This window comes from Rhinatrema bivittatum, chromosome 1, assembly GCF_901001135.1.
Source record: "Rhinatrema bivittatum chromosome 1, aRhiBiv1.1, whole genome shotgun sequence".
Classification (NCBI taxonomy): domain Eukaryota; kingdom Metazoa; phylum Chordata; class Amphibia; order Gymnophiona; family Rhinatrematidae; genus Rhinatrema; species Rhinatrema bivittatum.
In genome coordinates, this window is record NC_042615.1 from 239,071,579 (window position 1) to 239,094,241 (window position 22,663).

At 42.6% G+C, this 22,663-nt stretch overlaps 1 protein-coding gene across 7 annotated transcripts in view; it reads right to left on the reverse strand.

Annotated features, from left to right (window-relative positions):
- Window positions 1-22,663, reverse strand: part of IMMT (inner membrane mitochondrial protein) — a 144,464-nt gene that overhangs the window by 93,098 nt on the left and 28,703 nt on the right. For 3 of the 7 annotated variants that reach the window (XM_029592770.1, XM_029592769.1, XM_029592768.1), the window contains exons 4-5: window positions 21,307-21,427; window positions 2,904-3,035 (exon numbers count right to left, since the gene is read on the reverse strand). In XM_029592770.1, coding sequence (XP_029448630.1) covers window positions 2,904-3,035; window positions 21,307-21,427 — 253 coding nt within the window. The remainder of the gene's footprint in view (window positions 1-2,903; window positions 3,036-21,306; window positions 21,428-22,663) is intronic. The other 4 variants (XM_029592772.1, XM_029592771.1, XM_029592774.1 and 1 more) reach the window with 2 other exon arrangements.

Genomic DNA, 22,663 nt, shown 5'->3' on the forward strand with positions numbered 1-22,663 from the left:
GATAGCAAGGTGCTGGGACCTGTTCATTCCCAGCGCCTAGCTCCCTGAACTTCAGCTCTAGGCAGTCTCCTGCACGCACACCAATGCCACCTGGGTGTACACGCACACCCCTCCAGAACGCGCGCAAACATATGCTCAATACTGGATTGCGGTTGTACGTGCACAAGTATATGTGCAAATACGCGCTCCAGTCTAGGGTGTGGCCTTACGCACACAAGTACCTAAGCAAATACGCACTCAAATACCTGCACAAATATGCGATCAAGTATAGGTCGCAGATGTATGCACTTAAATCTATGCCACAGTCTTATATACACAGGTCCCTGTGAATGCAACCGCCACATGGCGAGAATGTGTACACTTGCCTATGCACACGGGAAAAGAACCGCTGCCACATAGCTAAGCAAAGCCTGCCTGCAACTTCATCGCTTTTAGGCCCGGATCCATTCTAACATCTGGCACCGAAAATCATCGAAGACCTGAACAGCTTCTCAACAGCTTAGAGCTCTCGACTGGCTGAGAATTCATGGAGCCTGGGGCTGAGAGCCAGCATCCCCTGCTGCTTGTTCTGCTAAATAAGCTTTGCCCATAAGCAAATTAAGACCAGCAGAAGACCTCTACCAGAACCAGAGACTCCTCTTCGGGGCAAGTGCCTCTCTGCACCTCTACAGGACAGGGAATAGCAGACGACAACTGAGGAGGGGATTCTCCTGCCTCTATCGCAGACATGGCTAGGAAATTGAAAATGACCGTTTCCATGCTGACGGGAAAGCATCAGTGCTAGCCCTAGCCACCTGCATAGCTTTTTCTACTGGGGCGGCCATGCTTGACGTAGACTCACCATGTCACTTCTGCCACATGTGCACGCTGTTCCTCCCCGCACCACTACCACCAGCATCTCAATGGCAAGCAGGGGAACAGACTCACAATGCATGGAGCCAACAACCCTTCTCCTCCACAGGCAGAGAAGCTGCTGATGAACAGCCCCATTGCTGAGCTTCCCGAGCTGCTAAGATAGCACCCCCCACCCCCCGCCAAAGGAAGTCTGATGCTGCACAGATTCCTCTAACTAGTTCCTTTTTTTTAAACTCTCCGATAAATAAAAATACATAGAAACCAATACTTTCCTTCGGTGCAGAGGTTCCGGTTCCAGGAGTGTAGGCCACATGGCAGATCAGAAAAGAGCTAGACCATCAAGTATATTAGTCTCCTTTCACCAAACTTTAGCAACCCAGCCCAGGACAAACCGTATAAAAGGGGATACTTCTCTGCTTCACTGGGCTTGCAGTGCAGAACTGTCAGCAGGTTCCACCGCTGCTTATGGGAGACGAGGGATTTGGACCACCAGATGTCCACCCCATGGACTTCTGGACCAAGCTATCAGAAGGGTTACCAACCCCCTGCTCATCTGCCTCAATTAAACCAGGGGGGATGGCCCCACCAGGACCTCACAACCCCCTCGGAGGATTCAGAAATTATCCTTTAATCTTTTTTTTCTCTCTTTCTCTCCAGACTGCAGGTTTTACAGCATCTGTAAAACCTGCTGGAGACAAAGAAAATACTGAGGGATTGCAGGTGGCACACTGGGTTATATACAGTGAAACTTTGTCTCCATCTGCAGGTAGGGAGGCAAAACCCAGGAGGCTGGACTGATCTGGCTATGTACAGGGAAGGGGGTAATTTTTCCAAGGCTATTCTGCTGGCAAAACATTGTTTTACCTGTAGAAATGGCCTTTTACAAAACTGCCCATTGTGTGTGTGCATAAACTTACTCATGTAAGTCCTGCATACATATAAATGTACCTGGGCCGAGTGCAGGCATTCCCAAGGGCAGGAGTGGGGAGAGATTTGCACTTGAAACATAGAAATGACGGCAGAAACGACCAAAATGGTCCCAATCCAAGTCTGTCCAGCAAGCTTATGGTGTATATGCCATGCCATGCAGGCTGCCCCATGTTTCTCTTAAGAGTAGCAACTGCTACTCTGTGCAATTATCCCTGAGCCTTATAACCCATAAAAATGTACTGCTAGCAACATTTTTACTGGGTGATGAGCCTTTTTGAAAATGTAGACAGTGCTGCTTCATGTACTTGGCTTATGGACGTGCTGTAAGAGCAGTCTTGTGTTTTTCCCCTTATGTCTGCGCATCAGTTCCACAGACCGTAAAAGTCGGGGCCCTCATGGGCTGCTGTCTGAATCCAGATCCCCTTTTCCCCCCTGCCGTTGAATCAAAGAGCAATGATGGAGTTGCATCCACAGTATCAAGGCTTATTGGTTAAGGACAGTAACTGCCGCATCAGCAAGTTACCCCCATGCAATCTTTTCTTCATTTTCATCCTTTAGACTTTAGGGATCCACAGTTTTTATCCCATGCCCCTTTGTATGCAGATAGAATTCCCCAGAAAATTTCTGCACACAGAAGTGTTATTGTGTGCAGACAGTTTCAGTGGATAATTTTCAAAGCAAACTGTATATGTAAGTTTTCTTTAAAAATTGAACTTGCTGTCTAAGTTATCCGCCATGTGTGTTTGCAAGAAATTTGTGGATAATTTAAGTGGAATGTTTCATATCGAGGGGGCTGCATAATAAAAACATGGGGGGGGGGGGGAACCAAAAACTTACATCGTTATGCTGTTACTTTGAACTACAAAAGCTAATACAACCTAAACAAGAAGCAGTTGCCCTTTCAGCTAAAACTAAGTTCTCAAATGAAATATATTCTTGATACTTTTGCCAGACTGCAATGGTAATTGCTTATAATCTATCCTAAAATGTTTCAATAGCAGTATGCGTACTAGCACATCACTGCAGATATATAATGGTCACAACACTGCTAGGAAGAATGTATTTTGATGTAAGCAAATGTTTAAACACTCCAAAAAGCAAAGTGTTTGTGAGAGCACCTGAGGTGGCATGCTTGTGTTCTTCGGATCCACGCTCTTGTGTATTTGAGGTCTCATCTTCGTGCACCACTGGAGCTGGGACCGAGACAGCTTCACCCGTTGCTGAAATTATTTGAGCTACATGAGTAGAAACTGGAAAAACATAGCAGGGTATGAAGCCAGGAAACAAAAATGTGGCATGCTAAAGCTGCCAGGAAAGATAAAACTGGGTTCACTGGTTGTACAGTGTTTCCACAGTGCCCTTGGAAAGCAATAATCCCCACCTTGGAAGACTTCAAAGTGGTTTTGTTTATATTAATTTAAATTTAGGATGAACCTCAGGCATCCCCAGCAGCAATACTTAGAGCAGTGTAACAAATGACTTCATATGTAAAGGACATAAGAAGTTGCCATACTGGGTCAGACCGAGGGTCCATCAAGGCCAGCATCCTGTTTCCAACCGTGGCCAATCCAGGTTACAACTACCTAGCAAGTACCCAAACATTAAGTAGATCCCATGCTACTAATGCCAGTAATAACAGTGGCTATTCCCTAAGTCAACTTCATTAATAGAAATGGACTTCTCGTCCAAGAACTTGTCCAAACCTTTTTTAAACACAGATACACTAACTGCCCCAACCACATCCTCTGGCAACAAATTCCAAAGCTTAATTTTGCCTTGAGTGAAAAAGAAGTTCCTCCGATTTGTTTAAAATGTTTTACTTGCTAACTTCATGGAGTGCCCCCTAGTCCTTCTATTAACCGAAAGAGTAAATAACAGATTCACATTTACCCGTACTAGACCTCTCATGATTTTAAAGACCTCTATCATATCCACTCTCAGCCGTCTCTTCTCCAAGCTGAAAAGCCCTAACCTATTTAGCTTTTTCTCATAGGGGAGCTGTTCCATCTCCTTTATCATTTTGGTCACCTTTCTCTGTATCTTCTCCAGTGCAACTATATGTTTTTTGAGATGCGGCAACCAGAACGGTACACAGTACTCACAGTGCAGTCTCACCATAAAGTGATGCAGAGGCATTATGACATTTTCCTTTTTATTCACTATTCCCTTCCTAATAATTTCTAACATTTTGTTTGCTTTTTTTTTTTTGACTGCTGCAGCACACCTAGAAGGCAATTTCAATATATTATCCACTAGGACGCCTAGATCTTTTTCCAGGGTGGTAGCTCCTAATATGGAACCTAACATAGTATAACAGCATGGGTTATTTTTCTCTATATGCATCACCTTGCACTTGTCCACATTAAATTTCATCTGCCATTTGGATGCCCAATCCTCCAGTCTCACAAGGTCCTCCTGCAATTTATCACAATCCACATGTGATTTAACTATTCTGAATAATTTTGTGTCATCTGCAAATCTGAACATCTCACTCATCATATCCCTTTCCAGATCATTTATAAATATATTGAAAAGCACCAGTCCAACTACAGATCCCAGAGGCACTGGTTTCCTTTTTCCCCACTGTGAAAACTGACCATTAATCCTACTCTCTGATTCCTGTCTTTTAACCAGTTTGTAATCCACAAAAGGACATTGCCTCCTATCCCATGACTTTTTTGTTTACTTAAAAGCCTCTCATGAGGAACTTTGGATTTTCAGAAGGCGTTTGACAAATACACTACATCTACCGGTTCAGCTTTATCCACATGTTTATTAACTCCTTCAAAGAAAGTGGTAAGAACATAAGAAATTGCCATGCTGGGTCAGACAAAGGGTCCATCAAGCCCAGCATCCTGTTTCCAACAGAGGCCAAACCAGGCCACAAGAACTTGGCAAGTACCCAAGCACTAGGAAGATCCCATGCAATTAATAGCAGTGGCTATTCCCTAAGTAAACTTGATTAATAGCAGTTGATGGACTTCTCCTCCAAGAACCTATTCAATCCTTTTTTAAACCCAGCTACACTAACGTCACTAACCACATCCTCTGATTAGTCTTAAATGTGCTACTTGCTAACTTCATGGAATGCCCTCTAGTACTTCTATTATCCGAAAGTGTAAATAACCGATTCACATCTACAGCCCCTTGTACACATCTACAGCCCCTTGTACACCAGGAAAGAATACAAACGGAAAAGGCCACCTACCAAACAACATGACATACACAACCAACACAAGCTCGAAATTCACCATCCAAGTAAACACAGGAAAAGGTAAGTATGCAAACACAATGAAACACAAATTCAATCACAGCCATAAAAGAAAAACAATTTGAATACAAACAACCTAATCCCTGTTAAGTGCACAAACAGTACCAATTTAAACAAATTACTAATTATCTCATTTTTCCTTGTTAATGCACAATCAGTGACAAAAAAATTTCCCATCATCACAGACCTGATATACGACTGAAAACCAAATTTCATAGCAGTAACAGAATCATGGCGAAAAAAAAAAAATCAGATGTAGTTCTAAAGAACCAGTTACCAAACAAAAACTACGAAGTCTTCTCAATCCCGAGAATAAAAAGAGGTGGCGGATTACTATTAATTATTGAAAAAATATTTAAAACTAAATTACTCCCAATCTCAGCGCCCATGAATCATGAAATCGCCCTTTTTGACACAAACCATTTTCAAATCTGCCTGATCTGCTGCCCACCCAGTCTCCTTGAATTAAACATCTCCCCACTTATAGAATTTTTCACAACGCATCTAAATCATTCTAAACCTTAGGTGACTTTAATCTTCACATGGACGTTCTCCCCCCAATACCTTCCAAACTCTAATTGACATAATGACAGCATTAGGTTTCAAACTGATCACAGATAAAGCAACATACAAAGCTGGCCACTCATTAGATCTTACTTTCATTAACAGTAGCTTCCTTGAAAACATAAAAACAGAGTACACACAAATCCCATGGTCAGAGCACTTCCTCATTAACTCTCAGATCAAGTACACAAGACCAATAATAAAGCAAATCATTGATCCAGCTGAATTCTCATACCGTCCCCCTTTCAACACCAATATACTGAAAGATCGACTAATTGAAGAATTAACACACATTAACTACGCAAATAGCTACAACGCAACAACCGACTGGTTAAATAGAACCACTACCTTGGCTAATAAACTAAACCCTATACAACTGGCCCTCATAAAAGAATCAAAGCAAAATAATCCATGGTATAGTGAACAAATCAAGGAATTAAAACGATGCCTTAGAAAGAAAGAAAAAGAATGGAAAAATAACAAAACTTCTGGAAATTTAACAAAGTACAGGAAGCAACTTGCGTACTATAAAAAACAATTTTAGACACCAAAAAAAAAAAATACTACAGCTCAAAAATTGAAAAATTTTCAAATAACGCCAGAACCCTATTTAACATAGTAAAGAATCTAACTAGTGACAATACAAACAACCATCCAACACTACAAGAGAACCAATGCAATGAGGTAGCTCAATTCTTTAAAGATAAAATTGAGAACCTGAGAAAAAAAATCCCTAACACTATGAAACAAGAGATTAAAATGCCCACTAGAGACGTTAGTAACTGGTCAGAATTTGAAGAAGTATCACAAGATGAAGTCGAGAAATTGATAAATCAAATGAACCCTGCCACCCACGTAATTGACACCATTCCCATTACCGAACTAAAAAAAAAATAACCAACACAATATCCCCAACCCTAACTAAGATCATCAACCTCTCACTTGATGAAGGAGTAATGCCAGATACCCTGAAAGGAGCCATTATTAAACCAATAATTAAGAAAAAGAACCTTGACCCACTAGTTCTCAATAACTATAGACCAGTCTCAAACTTACCCCTATTAGCCAAACTAATCGAAAAAACAGTACAAAAACAATTGTCAAACCACATAGAATGTAATAACATATTTTACCCAACACAACATGGGTTTCGCAAACACTACAGTACTGAAACTCTATTAGCTTTATCAGATATTATCCTAAGAGGTTTTGATACAGGAACACACTACATTCTAGTTCTATAAGATCTCTCCACAGCATTCGACACAGTAAATCACAAAATACTACTCAATAGACTGAAAGAAACAGGTCTCGCTAATAAAACAATAAAATGGTTTGAGTCATACCTAAACAACAGATGTTTTCAGGTACAAATCAATAATACACTCTCGGACAAAGTCACACTGCTAACTGGTGTCCCACTGGGATCGGCCCTGTCGGCCACACTCTTTAATATTTATCTCCTCCCGGTATGTCACCTACTAGCGAGACTTGGAATCACACATTACTTATATGCAGACGATATACAGCTACTGCTGCCAATTGTAAACACCATTGAAGTAAAAAGTAAAATTTAAAGATTGTTTCAGGACAAGTATTCCTTGACATACAGCTTTTAGGAATAGAACAGTGAATTTTATGTATTTTTTTCTTTATTTTGTAAAGAACTAATTTGTTTTATGTTCATGCCAAACATAAGCTTTATCCTGGAAAGCATTTCATTACCAGAATCACTGACGAACAGTGAAGGACAACTTATATAAAAAAATAGTCTCAAAGGCATGCACTATGCCATATAAAGGAGGAAAGGACCTCAGTGCACATCTTTAAACTCAATTGGGCATATCACTCTAAGAGTCCTGAAATTTCAATCATAGGCACTAAAAACCTCCTCCCTCCCTTTATTTAATCTTAAATTTGACTTTAGAAAAAATGTAAGTACTGAAACATTACTAATCTCTACCATTGATACTATCATCCGTGGATTCAATCAAAGAATTAATTAAGTCCTAGTACTACTCAACATTTCTGCAGCATTTGACACTGTAGAAAATCGATTATTATTACGCTAATTATCTGCACTAGGATTCCAAGGCACTGTTCTAAAATGTTCACTTCATCTTTCAGAAAGGATATTTTAGACTAGAGTAGGTAGTTACTGCTGGGCTCTGTCTGGTCTGCGACTCTTTATAATGTGTACCTGGTCCCTTTATGCAAATTGCTTGCTAGCCTTGGTGTTAATTATAAGATCTATGCAGATGATATCCAGTTTTTCTTTGCATTATTTATTTATTTATTTATAGATTTTTCTATGCCGGGGTACGTAAATAACATCACCTCGGTTTACATACAAACAGTAATTCAGCATTGCGCTTTACAATATAACATGGTAACTTAACGAATACAATACAGTATATAACTTTGTATTAATAGAATATAAACAATATATGATAGATTATGGAAGTTAGGAAGAGTAGTTGAGGATTCAGATCATTGATAGTAGGCTTTTTTAAATAGCCAGGTTTTAAGGTTTTGTTTAAATTTTTTGTGACAGAGTTCCTGGCGTAATTCATATCAAGAATTATGGTCATTCGCTCTGAAATTATTAGAAATTTACTTGAATGCAATTCGTATTTGGCTCTCTCATAAACTACAACTAAATCTAAGTAAAAACTGAAACATTAATTCTCTCTGCTCAGAAAAATAACACAGCTTTCCCAAAAACTATTTTAAAGGACAAGAAATAACCATTAAACAGCAAGTTCGTAACTTGGGTGTCATAATTGATAGCTTATTAACAATGAAACACCATTAGTAAATTTAGTCAAAAATTCATTCTTCAAATTACGTATGCTGAAAAATGTAAAACCGCTACTAGACCCGCAAGATTTCAGAACAGTCCGCCAGGCTTTGGTGTTAACTGGATTGGACTACTGCAATGCCGTTTTGATTGGTTTCCCTAATACTACTCTCAGACTCTTACCAATAGTACAAAAGGCAGTGGCACGCTTACTTACAGGAACCAGTATGAGCAAACATATTGCACCAATTTTACAAGCCCTACATTGGCTTCCAATTCAACAAAGAATTTATTAGAAAATAATATCCACAATACATAAAGCTCTGCAAAACGCTTCCTCACCATGGGCTGAAGCTATCCTTCACATTTACAAACCAACTCGTGTTCCTAGATCTGAAGGCAAAAATCTATGGAAATTCCCTCCATTAATATAGCCAGGTTTGGCATTACCCACGAAAGGGCCTTCTCAGTTGCAGGACCCATTTGGAATGCCATCCCAGAAAACATACATTTAATAGCTTGCAGCAAGACATTCAAAAGGCACTTAAAACGTACCTATTTAAAATTGCGTTTGAAGATAAGAACATTACAATTTTGACCTATTTCTACATTTTATTCTTATATTTTTACTATATTTAATTTTTATCAGCTTATATTGTTTTTATTTTTACTTCCTCTTGTCTATTTGACAAATGTTTTTATACGACTTCTGATTTGTATGTTAATTTGTACTCCATTATGAACTGTAGAATATGCAGAATATAAAAGCTTTTAAATAAAATAAATATGCGTATATTACAAAACATCTCACCAATGTCCATCCTCTAACATAAATGAAGCCTCTTGTGATTAAAAAAAAAAAAGTCACATTGTAAAGAACTTTACTTTTTTTGTATCACCATTGATCACAGACTGGTTTATGATGAAAAAACTCCTGAAGCAGCCTTATGGCAAAAAGCTGTCAGTGTTGTGTATGGTTAATTGAAGCAGTGTTTCAATGAATAAAAGTGTTAAAACAGCCAGCATGTGAATATTGTTGAGTTAAGGAAGAAAACGTGGCCTTATTTTTGAATTACAAGAGGCTTCATTTATGTTCAAGAATGGACACTGACAAGATATGTTTTTTGGTTTTTTTTAAATAGAAAGATAAAATTAAATGGGTAAAAAAAGCATAAAAAATTTAAATTAAAAAACAAACAAAATTAAATAAAGGAAGCGAGGAGGTTTTTAGGACCTATGATTGAAATTGCAGGACTCTTAGTGTGATATGCCCAATTTAGTTTAAAGATCTGCACTGCATGCTTTTGGGGCTATTTTTTTTGAATAAGTTGTGTGTTCACATTAGTTCCTGTCTCGTATATATTTTGATGAACATTGAAGGAAACATGTTGAAAGAACCATGAAAAGGAGAAATTACTACTTACCTGAATTTCCTTTTCTTTAAGACAGGTTAATCCACACCACTGGGTTATGCACCACTACCAGCAGATGAAATCAGAGCAAAGCTGATGTCAAAGTATATATATTAGGGATGTGAATCGGCACCAGAATTGGTTCCGCTTTCGTGGACCATCGGGAAATTCTGTTTCTCATAGTCCGAACATTTTTTTTTTTTTTTAAATCGGCTGCGCCCGAGCCGAAAAACAAAAAACCCACCCGACCCTTTAAATCAAATTCTTTAGAATCTTCCACCCTCCCGACCCCCCCCCCCCCAAAACTTTTCTAGAGTACCTGGTGGTCCCGGGAGCGATCTCCTGCTCTTGGCTGCCAGTAAACAAAATGGCGCAGATGGCCCTTACCATGTGACAGGAGAACAATAACTTCACCATCTGGCAGCCAAGGGCGGGAAGGTGGATTAACCTGTCTTCATTAAAGAAAAGGAAATTAATCAGGTAAGTAGTAATTTCTCCTCTCTTAGCATTCAGAGAGGCTAATCCACACCAGTGATATGTACCCAAGCTACTCCTTAACAGGGCGGGAGATTGCCCACGGTCCAATCAACACCACACGTGTGAAGGCTGCATCCTCCCAGGCCTGCACATCCAGGCGGTAATGCCTGGAAAAAATGTGTAAGGAAGACCATGTCACAGTTCAGCAAATCTCAATGGGAGACAACAATCTAAGCTCCGCCCATGATACTACCTGAGCCCTAATGGAATGAGCCCTAACCTGACTAGGCAATGGCTGCTCAGCATCCACATACGCAGCCGTGATAACCTCCTTAATCCAGCAGACTATTGTAGCCCGCAATGCTGGCTCAACCTGTTTATTCCCACCGCGGAGTATAAATAGCCAGTCTGTCTTCCTGAGAGGCTTAGAAACCTCTAAATACCTCATGATATGCCGCTTGGCATCCAAGGTTCATCACAGGCGATATTCATCCACATCTCTCTCCCTGTCTAGTGTCAGAAGGGAAACTGATTGAAGAGTTCGCAGCTGTACCACCCCTGGAGTCACTTGCAGAAACAGATTCCTGGCAAGTCAAGGCCTGCAGTTCAGAAACTATGTGCAGAACAAATTGCCCACCAGAAACACAGTCTTCAAAGTAACCTCAAGGAGAGGCTATGCAGTGCTCGAAAGGTGGCACCTACCAGAAATTCCAGAACTAGGTTAAGACTCCACAAGGGCACTAGCGACCGCAAGGGAGGATGAAGATGCTTCACCCTTTTTAAGAACTGGGCCACATCCGAATGGGCCAACGAGGATTCACCATTCACCTGACGTTGGAAACAGGCAAAGGCTGCCACCTGTACCTTCAAGGAATTAAGGGCCAAACCCTTAATTAACCCATCCTGTAAAAAAATCCAAAATGAGCAGGATCTTAACCAAAACAAGGATGAACCCCTCGTTCCTCACATTAAGCCTCAAACACTCACCAATACTGAACATAGGCTAAGGAAGTGGAGAACTTTTGCGATCAAAGCAAGGTGGATATCACCACAGTGGAGTATCCACACTTCAGCAACCGAGCCCTCTCATGGGCCATATCGTAAGAAAAATCAAGGCGGATCTTCATGAAGAATAGGCTCCTGCCACAGCAGGTCCCTGTGGACTGGTAATCAGAGAGGAGAGTTCACCAGGAGCCTCCACAGATCTGCATACCAGAGTCTCCTGGACCAATCTGGTGCCACCAGATGCACTAACCCCATGTATCTCACGATCATCTGAATCACTTTGCCCAATATTGGCCATGGGGGAAAGGCATATAGAAGCTTGCCTTCCGACCACTCCTGTAGGAAATCATAGGTGCCCAAAGAATTCAGCTCTCTCCTGCAACTGAAGAAGCGAGGAACCTTCACATTGTGTGATGTTGCTAGTAAGTCTACAAATGGGACACCCCAGCGGCCTACTATGAGTTAGAACACTTTATTTGACAATGGACAGTGGAGTGCCTCAGGGATCTGTATTGGGACCCTTACTGTTCAATATATTTATAAATGATCTGGAAAGAAATACGACGAGTGAGATAATCAAATTTGCAGATGACACAAAATTGTGCAGAGTAGTTAAATCACAAGCAGATTGTGATAAATTGCAGGAAGACCTTGTGAGACTGGAAAATTGGGCATCCAAATGGCAGATGAAATTTAATGTGGAAAAGTGCAAGGTGATGCATATAGGGAAAAATAACCCATGCTATAATTACACGATGTTGGGTTCCATATTAGGTGCTACAACCCAAGAAAGAGATCTAGGTGTCATAGTGGATAACACATTGAAATCGTCGGTTCAGTGTGCTGCGGCAGTCAAAAAAGCAAACAGAATGTTGGGAATTATTAGAAAAGGAATGATGAATAAAACGGAAAATGTCATAATGCCTCTGTATCGCTCCATGGTGAGACCGCACCTTGAATACTGTGTACAATTCTGGTCGCCGCATCTCAAAAAAGATATAATTGCGATGGAGAAGGTACAGAGAAGGGCTACCAAAATGATAAGGGGAATGGAACAACTCCCCTATGAGGAAAGACTAAAGAGATTAGGACTTTTCAGCTTGGAGAAGAGACGACTGAGGGGGGATATGATAGAGGTGTTTAAAATCATGAGAGGTCTAGAACGGGTAGATGTGAATCGGTTATTTACTCTTTCAGATAGTAGAAGGACTAGGGGACACTCCATGAAGTTAGCATGGGGCACATTTAAAACTAATCGGAGAAAGTTCTTTTTTACTCAACGCACAATTAAACTCTGGAATTTGTTGCCAGAGAATGTGGTTCGTGCAGGTAGTATAGCTGTGTTTAAAAAAGGATTGGATAAGTTCTTGGAGGAGAAGTCCATTACCTGCTATTAGGTTCACTTAGAGAATAGCCACTGCCATTAGCAATGGTTACATGGAATAGACTTAGTTTTTGGGTACTTGCCAGGTTCTTATGGCCTGGATTGGCCACTGTTGGAAACAGGATGCTGGGCTTGATGGACCCTTGGTCTGACCCAGTATGGCATTTTCTTATGTTCTTATGTTCTTATGTTCCTATTCTCCTGGATCCAGACTCTGTCTGCTGAGAAAGTCGGCTCTTACATTGTCTTTTTCTGCAATCTGTAAAGATGTACTTCTGCCCATTCCATGAGTTGGACTATTTCCTGTGACACTTGCAGGCTCTTGGTTTCTCCCTGGCAATTGATGAAAGCCACTGCTGTTGCATTTTCTGACATTATTCAGACCGCTCGAGTCTCCAAGCAGTCGACGAATTGCAAGCTTGTCAACCAAACGGCAAGGGCTTCCAGCCAACTGATGCTCTAGAGAAACTCTTCTGTGCTCCAGCGCCCCCTGAACTATCAACTCCTGATAGTAAGCTCTTCCAACCCTGGAGGCTTGCATCCGTCATGAGCACTAGCCAGTCCTGTGTTCGAAGGGGGAATGCTCTTCCTTAGATGATCCACTTGCAACCACCACTGCAGTTGAATTCTGATCTCCACCAGTAAGTGAAGCCATATTAAGTAGTCCTGACATTGTGGACTCCAACATGCAAGCAGAATGCGCTGAAGAGTTCGCATATGCGCCCTTGCCCATGGAATTACTTCTAGGGTTGCTGCCATTAACCTGAGCACCTATAGGTAAGAACATACTGTCAGGCGTATTGTTTCTGTCAATAGCTGCACCTGCTTCATCAGTTTCTGAATGCTGCTCTCCGGAACAAACAACCTGCCTTGCTTCGTGTCGAAAAGAACACAGAGATAGTCCAGTGTCTGGGATGGCTGCAGAATGCTCTTGGAAAAGCTCACCATCCAACCTAGTTCCTGTAGCAAGGAGATCATCTTGTGTGAGACCTGAAGGCTTTTTTTTTTTTCATACTCTTGGCCCGAATTAGCCAATCGTGTAAGTACGGATGGATCAGAAAGCCATCCTCTCTCAATACTGCCGCTACCACCACCATGACCTTGGAAAAGGTTCTGGGCACGGTGATCAAGCCAAAGGGTAGTGCTCGAAACTGATCATGTCACCCCAAAACAGTGAAACGCAGAAACCATTGATGATCCAGCTGGATAGGAATATGCAGGTACGCCTCTGACAAATCCAAAGGCATAAGAAACTCCCCCAACTATACTGCCATTATCACTGAGCGTAAGATTTGCATGAGGAAACAAGTCATTCACAAATGACGGCTGACTCCCTCGAGATCCAGAATAGGGTGAAAGGAACGCTCCTTCTTGGCTACAACAAAATAAATGGAATATCGGCCCATATTTACTTGTGACATGGGCACTGGGATCACAGCCCACAGGCTGAGGAGCCTTGACAAACGTACACTCCCACTGCCTGTCTTCTGCAAAGAGATACCACGAAAATGTTCCGAGGAACACTGGGAAACTCCAGAGCATAGCAGTCTCTCATCGCCTCCAGAACCCACTAGTCTGATGTGATCAAGACCCACCTCCAATAAAAAAAAAAGAAAGAGGCAATCCCCATCTCCTGTTCCTGGGGTGGGTCGGGAGGCACTGCCGCTTGAATCTGTGCCCTGTCTAGGCTGCCTGGGACAAAAGGACTGAGACCTACCCAAAGTTCAAGCCCTTTGAGAAGCCGCTCCTCTGTAGGGTCGAAAATGTTTGAAACCCCTAGCACAACCTCATGTGCTGAATGAGCGTGGCGCCTGCTTTTTATCCTCTGGTAACCGAGGAACCTGGGACTCGCCCTACTTATTGGTCATTTTTTTCAACTTACTTCCAAAACAAGAGTGATCCTTTAAAGGGCAATTTTGTATGATTAGACTTTCAAATGTTATCACAGTTGACCAATTCCTCAACCACAGCTGACGCTTGGTTGCTATCACCGAAACCACCCCTCTAGCCAAAGTGCACACCAGGTTACAAACTGCATCTGCCAAAAAAGCAGCTGTGGGTTCCATCACTGCCCTGGAATTCAGACCAGATTCTTAGACTTCCTGAGAGAGAAGCAGGAAAGTGAGAGCCACCAGAGAGCAGCAAGAGGCTTTTTGAAAAAATTCATTGCCATCACATCAAAGGCCTGCTTAAGGATAGCCTCAATTCTCCTATCATGCACATCCTTCAATGCTGCTTTCCCTTCTACAGGAATAGTCGTCCACTTTGTGATGGCACACACCAGTGCATCCATTTTCGGAAAGCGCAATTACTCTTTCGCCACTAGATCCAGGGGGGTACAGTGCTTCCAAGGCTCGTCCCCATTTAAAATTAGCTTCTGGGGTGCCCATTCAAGATCAATTCTTAAACAGCATCAATGATGAGGAAGAAACATGATGCTTTAAGCAAAGAAATTAAAATGGGATTTTTCTTTGGCTCAGACATGGAAACAGCACCCGGCACCCCCAGCATCTTCAATATCTGGGAGATCAGAGCCGGTACCTCATCTTTATTAAAGAAACGCAACATTGTTCTATATGGCTCCAACTCCAGAGGAATTTCCCCATCCTCCAGGGAGTAAGGATCGCCTTTTTCATCCATGCCTTATCAGAGCGACCCGCAGCAGGTCTAGACGTACTCCCACGGCATCAGGCATGCAGCCCTTGAAAAAATTCCACCCAAGAAAAGGCAGAGGATCTAAACCAAAACCAGGGGGCATCGGTCCTGCGCCCACTAAGTTGCCTTCCCCTGCTAACGAACCAATCAGGTAAGCCCCAAAACCAGGCAAAACCTCTGGCAGTTCCCCATCCGTTCTCATACCCGCATCATGCTGAGAAGGGCCAGGCTCAGCAAACTCAGTCAGACAGCTCTCCCTGAGCCTCCAAGCAGTGCTGACAAGTTAGAGGGGACACCAGGCTGTGATGCCCAAATACAGCAAGCAGCACAAAGGGTAAGATGCTTAGGCTTTTTTTTGCTACTGGTGCCATGAATAAAAGCCCACTAACATCACGCTCCCAAAAGCATCTGAATTTTGTGCCCAGCTTCGTGCCTGCACAAGTGAGCCTGGGCAGAGCGCTCAAAAAAAAAAAACAAGCTCTGTCCAATAAGCGCACACTACATATGCCCAAAGATGTAGGCGCCAACCTGAACGCACACTCGGGCGCACAAGCACAAACCGACGTCAGTTTCGCGGCAGGCTTGCACATAGAAAAGTACATGAACGCTGCTGCAGCCTACCACAGCATCTAAGTGAAGCTTGAGAGAGCAGGGCCTAGCAAAAATGCTACTCGACCCAAGCTTATTGTATTTCTCTGAAGTTTTCTGTAAACCGATATGATGTTGCCCTCGAATACCGGTATAAAAAAAGCTAATAAAGCAAGCAAGCAAGCTGCCACGACTCCCCGAGCTCCCCTGGAGACAGGAATGGATGTCAGATCGGCACACTGAGCATGGAGACCGGAAAGGAAATGGAATCCCTAAAATTAACTCCTCTTCGTTTTCTTATTTAATTTACTCTACCTGAGCTCAGCCTGTCTCAGCTGAGTAGAGTGTCTCCGACTGCTGGGGTAGAGGCAAAGGCCTTCACTGCTGTGCTTGGCTTCCTGCACTCACTAGCCTCTCAGCTGTTTGTCTCTCTACAGCTAAGCCCATGCCGAAAAACCAGCTACCAGACCGAGGCACTCTACTGAGGGAGGAATCCGCAGATATCACCTCAGGAAAACTTGACTGAGGGAGAGACCATAAGTTATCACCACTGGAGAGTGGGGCAAATTAATTTCTTCCTTCTTTCAAAAAAATTTTTTTAAAGCAATCCTCAGTAGGGAAATGCACATCCACCATCTGCTGGAGACCGAGAATACTGGCAGGCTAATGTCAGTGCAGGGGTATATATACAGACGCGTCAGTTTTGCTCATCGCCATCTGCTGGTAGAGGTGCATAAACCCACTGGTGTGGATTACCCTGTATGAATGTTAAGAAAGCAGGTTTACATCTGAAACTCGCTTTAGGGCTATCTATTGCTAACCCTCTTAGACCCTTCCATTTGCCACTATATTGCATTAAAAGGTACCATGCTTGATTTTTTGATGTGGACTGTGCTGTGGGTGCAACTGCTTCCCCCACCCCTTGGACACTTGAACCGATAATCTCAGCATGCTGCCACTTTTCAAGGCTGAAAGTGAACATAAGAAATTGCCCTGCTGGATCAGACCAAGGGTCCATCAAGCCCAGCATCCTGTTTCCAACAGAGGCCAAACCAGGCCACAAGAACCTGGCACATACCCAGGCTTTTTTTTTTTTCTTCCTAAAAAGACTATCCTTAACTGCTAGTGACTTCACTGGCCATTAGGGAATGCACAAAAATGTTTGCTGGTAGACATGCACCCACGTGTAACAGTGAAACAGTGAAAGAGAAACTACTTGAGCAGAACATTTTGTGCTGGACTGGTCTATTGAGCAGTTGTGCACATCAAGGACATGCCTAAAATCTTCCAGGAAAAAAAACAAACCACAAAACTGTGGTCAGACATACAGGCTCCATCCTTGTGTGTTATTGATTTTAACAGCATCTCTTGGAATTTCTTTTTTTTGTTCCTGTAAGTCTTTCAGATTTTCCTACTATTCTTCTGCCTGGACACTTGTCTAGCTTGTAAATTCTCTTCATCCTCAGACAGCCTTTTCTCTTCTCTCACCAGTGCCTGTCTTTTTCCCTTTTCTATATGATTGCCTCTCTCCTCTGGGTTCTCTCTCTTCGGCATCCTGAGATGTTTCTAACTTTCTTTTTTATAGGGCTCTCTGCTGGCTCCAGCCTTTTCCTCCACTTCACTGTTTTTACTGGCTTTATGCCTGAGCACATCTCATTCTGTCTGGACTCTCCTCAAACTACATAGCTTGGTTAAACTGCTCTTCTCAAACTTTAGCAGCTGAACACACATTTCAGACAACTGTTTTCCATGAAATGTTTCACCAGATGGAAATTAACTCATACCAGTTTAAAAAAAACAAAAAATCTAAAAAATGAATTATACTAGCAGTGAGCAAAATATAAATGAATAATTGCCCAATAAGCTTTTTGCCATTATTTTCCCATATTTCTCATTAATATAATCGTCTGGTGATAAAAGCAATGGAAAAGCAAGTTTGCTTTCCGTAATCTGTGTTTTCCGTAGATAGCAGGATGAATTAGCCATGCTACATAAGGAATAATCTGGTGGTTCCTCCAGCATGTTTGATGGAATACCTGTTGAGCTGCAGTGGGACTTCCCAGGAGAAGGTAACATAGGACTTTCCGTTCTCGGGTAGAGGGGTGGTGAAGGTTCCCGAGAAGGTGCTAAAGGAGGCAGAAGCTCTTCTCTGTTGACCTCTGAAGAGCCCGTTGCAGACAACTGGGGCACTGCTGACACCACCCACTGGTCAAACTGGATATACCGGAGGAAAGGCCAGCGGTGGAGCCTGCAGATATAGTCATATAAAGTTCCGCAAGATGTCCATGATTTGCTCCACCATTTGCTGAAAATGCTGATTAGGAGAGTGGGGACCAGGATCTTCATGCTCTATGTCCTGTTTATCCAGTGCAAGTAAGGACATCAGTGGTAAACAGGCTGAGGTGTGAGGAACATGAGACCCTGCTGCCACAGCATGGAAGGGAGAAAAGGTCCATGGGTCCCTGTTGGAACTTGGACTGCTGTCCCATAGGGAGGGTATACACCTCTCAGGAGTCTTGGTGATGGAATTGCTGCAGTCAGTATATCTACTGGGGATGGCTCTTGCTATTCCATATGAAGAGTTTCCAGAGATGTAGGAGCGAAATAGCTCTCAGTGGAGGATCCCGATGTGAGTGGACAGGGGGCTCTAGGCCCAGGGTCTTCCTTAAGTCTTCACCCTAAAGCCAGTGTGGAGAGGGGTGAATCTCCCTTTCCATGATCTTGCTTTTTCTTCTTCAATGGAGGGGCCTCTGCCCCCTGGGCCAGACCTGAACATGTCTTTTTTGTCTTTAGGGTCTGCGCCATCATAGATGATGGAGCGCAGAAGAAGTTGGAGCTGTGCACCAGACGATTCAGAATACATCGGCTGCGGCACATTTGACACATGGTGCTCCGTATTTGGTGCCTGGAATACTGCTTTTGGCGCATGAGATGCCATCTTGGACACAAGTGAAGCCATCTGCGACAAATGGTGATACATAAGCAAATGTTGCAATGTCTTCGGCGCAGGGTAAGACTTATTTGATGCAAGGAGAATCATGTGCAGTGAAGGAGCAGATGTCTGCGGCTCAGCTCACAGCTCAGTTAGCAAAAGCTGTTGCTGCTTGTCGATACCATGGGATGGCACCTTAAGTGTTCCCGCGGAGGATGGTCGGCACTCCTGTCCCGGAGAAGATGAGCTGATTAAGCATGGTCTTCAATTTCTCTGACAAAGACGACGGGGAGACTAAGGAGTGACCAGAAGCTGGTTCTTCCTCTGCCCTGAGCAGAGCAATCTTTTCTGCTGCTGTCTCTGTGATCTGGGAGACATCCTACCGCAGTTGTGATAATTTGCCTGGTCGTAATCCAAGCCCAGGCATAAGTAGCAACAGTTGTGACCATCAGTGATGGCCATGATGTGGCCACAACTACAGTATTTAAAGCCAGAGGGCTTTTTCTAAGCCATGTAGCATTGAAAAGTCAAAGAAGCAAGTTATTTTTTTCTTTCAGAAATTGAGAAGGAATTGAGAGATAGGATTCCACCATCCATGTAAAGCGCAGACAAAAATGAACTGAGGAGACTTCTAGAAGGCTCATTCACATGAGAACCACTGTGCATGCCCAGGAGGGCAAAGGCATAAAGCTTTGAGAAACAGCTCCGCCTAGTACCACTGATGCCACCCATGCAGCATGGCTAATTCAACTTGCTTATCGACAGAAAAAACAAAGCTCTGGATCCTTCTCTCAAAAGAGATACCATGAAAAAGTGGGATGGTCAGAAAAGACACAGAGTTTCATAATACACTTCTATTGTAAAAGAATCAGAAATTTCTCTTTAGGAAGCCAATGATAGAGGATAAGCCCAAGATTGTTAAAATGGAGAAAAGACAGCAATGATAACAATTTTCAATAGCCCAAGTACAGACAGACACATCCTTTCCCCACCCCCCCCCCCCCTACTTCTGTCAATAACCATACTCTGATATCTTAACCAATTCAGCCTATGAGATTTTTTCAAAACTGTGGACTACGTCAGTGGTTCCCACGATTTCAGCTTGCCACCCCTTCTGGCTCTAAAACAAATGCTATCATTAAGGTAAGGAAACAGTTTCTGAAATTGGACTATCAGGAGATCCCTATCTAATTCACCTGGTTTCCTGATATACATCTCTTAAGCGTCATCCCAACAGAGAATTCCATATCTTAATTTGTCTATTGTGTTTTCCAGGCACACTAGAAAGACTAGACACAAACAGCAGACAGATGGAATCTCAGTGTTGTGGTACAGTCACTGCATTTTGCGTAGGCATTCATTAATGAGTGCACACAAATATAAAGAATCCAATTGCAAAAGATATTTATTTTGAAACACTGAGCAGATATATGTACATAAGCACCCCGCAAGCATTCTGCTCATGCTTTCTCAAGTGAACATCATTTTCCCAAAGGTGCAATGCACCAAATTAAATATCACATACATATCTAAACAGCTTGCTCCTCTGGTGGAAATTATTCATTAATGCAAGTTCTCTTGCAGCCCAAGGTGTTCAGAGCCAGAGGACTTAGTGATAGCGCTTCAAGAGACTGAAGCAATACAAATCCCCTGGTAAATATCAAGTTAAGAAATGTTAAGGAGGCCTGCCTCTGAAAGCCTCCAATTGGACCAGCACTAGGTGTGGCTCTTAATAGACAGCAGTATATAATAAAGCCCAGCTTACCACAGCTATGCTGGTCCAACGCAGAGTTCACTCTGTGTAGCCTGGCCTCATTCCTGCATTCTGTGCTCTGCTCCAGTCCTGCCTTGGTTCCCTTGTGACCCCTGGATCTCTGGCCTGCCTGCACCTGGAACGACCTGGCGGCCACCTGACTACAAGGGCTCAACCCACAGGGAACAGCGACCACTTCAGGTAAAGACTCCTGCTCTAGAATGCCCACCCTATCCTAAGGTATGACCATCCACAATTACCTCCTATACTCTAGGTCCATAGTGAACCATAACACCCCTGTAAAGCTGCACCCCTAGACATGCTGGGAGGTGATGAAGACAGCATTGCCCAACTGCTCTTGAATACACAACCTTTCAATCAAGAAGTTATGAATGCTCAGGGGCTACATTCAGAGGAGCAATTTTTAAGCACCTTAAACGCCATCTGAAGCAAAAGAATGTTTGGGTGACTATGCCCATTGCCCTTTCTTATATGATGATCCTATTAACAAAGCAATTTGCTTTTCTGGGTTTAATCGCCACTTTTAGTGCTGGCCTTTTGGCTAGTCTATTGCTTTTGCCTATTTCTGGAACACTGGTATTATGGGCCAGGCTTCCAAATGTGCTAGTTCATCTATTGAGACAATACATCAAACAAAAGGCACTGCTCTAGAGAATTACCATCTGTCTTTTCATCCACTGAAGGTGAAGAGGCTTCCATTTTATCTTTATGCAGTTTGGGCTGTTTCGATTCTTGCATTACCTCTGTTACAGAGGAGATTTTTAGTGGACCAGACTGTACCTGAAAAATGGAAATACAAACAATATTTCATAAAGTTCAGGAAAGGGCAAAAGGCATGATTAGCTTCTGAAGATCAACATTCAGTTATCCTGAATTAACATGGCTTCACAAACTTTTAGGCATCATAAAGAATAAGGAGTCTGATGTAATAAGGCACAGGTTTTTACTTCCGTTTAGCGTGCATTTTTCTGGCCTAAGTTAACTCTGGTTAGCATAAGCGCATACCGATCCCATGTAAAAGGCGGCATTAGCTATTTCTCAAAGCAAAGTAGGAAGGTGTGTTAAAGGGCAGCCAGCTTAAAGCACATTTTCTTAATGCTAAAAATTTAACTCCTGGGTCCAAAGTAGAGTAAACTCACACTTCTGGTTGCCATATTACTATTGCTGTGCGTAGTTTGGCAGTGTCTAACAGCTCCTACCACACTGGGCACAGGAATAAAATCTTTGGTCACCAGAAATGCGAATTTACTCCACCTCAGACCCAGGAGTTAAATTTCCAGTGCTCTCAGGGAAGGCACCTACACATCTGAATACACTGGCTCTGTGCATCCAACTTTGGTACACTATAACTGTAGATGCCCACCCCAAGGACATTATTCTTTGTTCAGCTAGCTGTAAGTGCCCTCTCCAGAGAAAATTCTTGCATCCAAGGCCCTTCTGGTAGAGAATGACAAGAAAAAAAAAAAAAAAAAAGCATAGGCTCTCTGGGGTGGACAACTACAGCTAGCTTAACAAAGAATAAACTCTTTGGAGAGGGTGGTGGGGCACTTAAAGCTGAACAGGATGCCAAAGACGGATGCACAACTCCACAGTGCATACGATTCAGCTAAAGGTGCCTTTCCAAGAAAGCTTATGTTTGTTCAGCTATAGGTGCAAGCCCCAGAGAACTTACTCCTTCTTTGGTCTGAGGTAGAGTAAACTAACATTTTTGGTGGCTAGTGTTATTCTATTGATTTGCCTAGTCTGGTAAAAAGACACCTCCACATGAACACAGCAAGAGACTATAATGGCCACTAGAAAGGAGAAATTACTACTTACCTGATAATTTCATTTTCTTTAGTACAGACAGAGGGATCCAGAACAAGTGGGTTATGCACCACTACCAGCAGATGGAGACAGTGCAAAGCTGAAATCATGGTATATATACCCCCTGCACTGACATCAGCTTGCCAGTATTCTCTGCAAAAGCCAACTGTGGACAACTAACAAAACTTGATTATTAACATATAAACATTC